The 3569-nt window shown below is 55.7% G+C and overlaps 1 protein-coding gene across 1 annotated transcript; it reads left to right on the top strand.

Annotated features, from left to right (window-relative positions):
- Positions 1-1209: 1209 nt before the first annotated feature.
- LOC113481024 (prolactin-releasing peptide receptor-like) lies at positions 1210-2871 on the top strand. The gene has a single exon (XM_026850274.1). The coding sequence runs from the start codon at positions 1211-1213 to the stop codon at positions 2300-2302; it is 1092 nt and encodes a 363-aa protein (XP_026706075.1). The 5' UTR covers position 1210; the 3' UTR covers positions 2303-2871.
- Positions 2872-3569: the final 698 nt, after the last annotated feature.

Here is a 3569-nt window from a genome sequence, read left to right as displayed (position 1 = left end):
CCGGCCCCCCCGGCAGGTGAGTGCACTCGGTCCCCGGGGGGGCTCCGGGAAAGTCCCCGGCTTGGACTCGGTCCCGGCTGGACTCAGCCCCCCTCGGTCTGCGGAGGGGGCTCCGCGATGGAGGGGGGCTCTGGGAGCGGGGCTGAATATTTTTTCTTTAAATAACGATCGTATTTAGGGGCTCCTCGGCTGTTGGAGCTGGGGTCTGTGTTCCCGGCGTGCGCGCTGCCTGTGCGGCCGGGCGGTGGGAAACCGTCCTAGGTCCCAGCTCATTACGGGGGTGCTTAATTAATGCTGGTTTGACTCTTCACTGTGGGGAAGGAGAGTGGGCAGGTCCTGGCCAGGGGGATGAAATGGTAAATTCGACAGCGTGGGGTCCCAGAGGAGGGTCCTGGTGGGCAATTCTTCATTTCCTTCCACTTTCTTACACAGTTGTGTGCCTACATTTCCTTACACAATTGCGGTTCAGCGTTGAAAGGGCAACACACCTTCAGCAACGGGCTAGGATGGCTTTGGCGTCATCCCTCGTGGGCTGCTCTCGGTAGTTTTGTGGCCGTGCTCAGGTCCCGTCGCGGTGAGGAGCGATGGCAGGAGAAGCCCGAGCGCCACGGGCAGCAGAGAAATAACCAGTGGGGTAAAATAACCCCCCGGGCCGGGGGAATGGTGAGGCAGGGTGGGCTGGGGGGAAGGAAGGTGGGGTGGTGGAGAGGCTGGAGGCAGCCGCAGGCCTGGCACTTCGGTCTGGAGCTGTCAGGGGAAAGGGGAAAGCAAAAAGTGCAGGAGCACCTTTTATTTCTGCTTTATGTCAGCGCAGCTCCCACCTTACTCTCGAGGAGGCATCCCGAGCTGCTTTCCCTGTCCCTGGCAGCTGCCTGAGGTCTGGTTAACCCTTTCGTAGCCAGGTTGCCTGCTCTCTCCGTGCCGATGCTCTGCTGTGTCTGCCACGGGACACACTCGCTCTTGAGAAGTCGCGGCATCGTTTAAGTCGGCTGGTGCATCACTTACGGGGCTGTGCAAGAGCACCTAGACCCTGGGGACGGGTTCTTCTGCCCAGAAGTACAGCCAGAGCACATTTCTTTCCCCATTTTTTTCCCTTTCCTTTTTCCCTTCCCCACCCCCTCCTTTTTTACCCCTTTTTTCAGGGCTGACGGTCTCATCCCTGTTTGACTTCAAGGCGTGGAGAAGCAGCAGTGGCCGTGGGATGGACAGCATGGCACACACGCCGCTGCCTAACAACTCCTGGCAGAACAGCTCAGCCCCTCTCTTCACCGGCCTGGACCTCCTCCTGGAGCTGAAGCCCCTCTTCATCCCGCTCTACGCCACGCTGGTGGCAGTGGCGTGCACGGGGAACCTCTTCCTCATCCTCCTCATCGCGCTCACCAAGAAGCTGCACTGCACCACCAATTTCCTGATCGGGAACCTGGCGGCAGCTGATTTCATCATGTGCCTCGCCTGTGTCCCCCTCACTGTCTCCTATGCCTTTGAGGAGCAGGGCTGGCTCTTCGGGATGTTCATGTGCTACTTTGTCACCTTGATGCAGGCTGCCACTGTCTTCGTCTCGGTGCTGTCGCTCACCGCCATCGCCATCGACCGGTACGTGGTGGTGGCGTACCCCATTCGCAGGAGGATAAGCTGCCGGGCCTGTGTCTGCCTTGTGGCCTGCATTTGGTTACTCTCCATCACAGCCTCTGTCCCCACAGCGCTGCACACCCACTACTTGGATCTCAACGCCATCGGCCACAACATGATCATCTGTGAAGAGTTCTGGAAGCACGAAGAGAGAGAGCGGCTGCTGTACTCGTGCCTGATGCTCCTCTTGTCTTACGTGCTCCCACTTTTGGCGGTGTCGGTCTCCTTCTGTGCCATCACCTACCGCTTGCGGAGGAGGAACATCCCGGGCGCTGCCTATCCCTGCCAAGACAAATGGACCAAAACGAAGCAGAAGACCTTCCGGGTGCTGACCGTCTCGGTGGTGTGCTTCGCTGTCTGCTGGCTGCCCCTCCAGGTGGTGAACTTCATCAGAGACATCGATGAGGAGTTCATCATCCTGGACAAGAGGTACGTCAATGTCATCCAGGTCTCATGTCACCTGATTGCCATGAGCTCTGCCTGCTACAACCCCTTCATCTATGCCTCCCTCCACGACAAGTTCTGGTTCCACCTCAGCAGCTATTTCTACCGCAAGAAGAAGAGCTCCAGTGGTCTGTCCTGCAAGGCTTCTCGGTTCAATACCTGCTCCACCCTGGCAGATACTCCCACCAGGGTCTCAGACAAGATAGCTTTGCAAATGAGATTTTCTTGACTGAAGGACCTCACGGGATCACTTTTGCTTTTGGACCTGCTGTGCACTTTGCTTTAGACCGGGCGCGGGAGCTCATTGTTGGTCGTGGTTGTACGTTGCTGTTCCCAGAAGTGGTCTCATGCCTGGCAAGGAGAGCGAGCACGAGGGAACAAACTGATGGGCTCTGCATCCTCGAGAAGCAGCTCTTCTGAGCAGCTCCAGGATGTTTTGTTCTTTGGGGAAAACAAATCAGTGCAATAACAACCACTGCAGCCAGGCAGAGGCAGAGTCATTCAGAGCAGGACGTAGCTGGAGGTGTTTCCACCTGACCCAATCCCACATACAGCTGGAAAGACGCATCAGTGAAGAGACAGTTGCTCGGCTCGTTGAAGCAGAGGGCAGGATGAGTATCCGGATTAGTGACCAGACACGCAACAAGCCTGAGGTAGTTCTCCATAAGCCTCAGTTTTCAGAAATGCCTCTGCAGCGGCATGGCTGCAGTCTGCCTCCGTTTCTGTGCCTGTTCTGTGCACTGAGGAGTAAAACCTGAGCCACGATCCTGCCAGCACCAGGGCAGGAAGCGGGGGCTGCCTGGGGCCAGCAAGTTTCCCATTGAGCTTTTACAGACCTTATCTCAGATCACGACTGGGGACAGGGTATATACCCTACATCTCGCAGCACAGCCGGGCATGGGGCATGTACCCTATATCTTGACTCATGGCTGGGTATAGCGCAGTATTTGGAGCACAAAGACTTCTTCCCGTGGTTTATTTGGGGGGTTAAAAAACTCTTTGGACAGCGTACATCTTCATTTTGTAGGATAAAGATTGTTCCTAAGCAACAGATAGCACTTTCTGCCTCTGGCACCACACTGGCTCTCACAGTAGCAGTAAATTGCTGTGCACACTTTTTCTTTTAAATTGCAGTTTGTTGTTGAAAGGACAATACATATTCAGAAATGTGCATTTTTCAGCCAGAGACCGTGTGGGGGCACATGGCCACCAAATGTGGATGCCTTGCTTTGCGTGGGGATAACTTTCCTAACCTGCTCGACTTTCTAAAGAAGCCACTCATGTGAGCAGACTGGAGGGTCCCAATTTCTCCGACCACAGCCAGACCAGGCAGACACAGGGGGGCACATCAGTGGCATTATCACTGTCCTTCATAGCAGAGTAGGACTCTGGGGCACCCAGAAGGATCTTGACTGATGTGTTTTCTGAGGAGGGTGTCTCCGTCTCTGCTCTCAGGGTAGTTTAAGATCGTATATGTCCATGTTCAGGCGCTTTGG

Source organism: Athene cunicularia, assembly GCF_003259725.1.
Source record: "Athene cunicularia isolate RWA chromosome 5 unlocalized genomic scaffold, athCun1 chr5_part2, whole genome shotgun sequence".
Classification (NCBI taxonomy): Eukaryota; Metazoa; Chordata; class Aves; order Strigiformes; family Strigidae; genus Athene; species Athene cunicularia.
Note: the sequence above shows the minus strand (reverse complement) of the source record. Positions and strands in the feature narration are given on the sequence as shown.

Bases quoted from the DNA above. Each gene is read 5' to 3' on its own strand.
- LOC113481024 (XM_026850274.1), top strand. From the start codon at position 1,211: ATGGCACACACGCCGCTGCCTAACAACTCCTGGCAGAACAGCTCAGCC.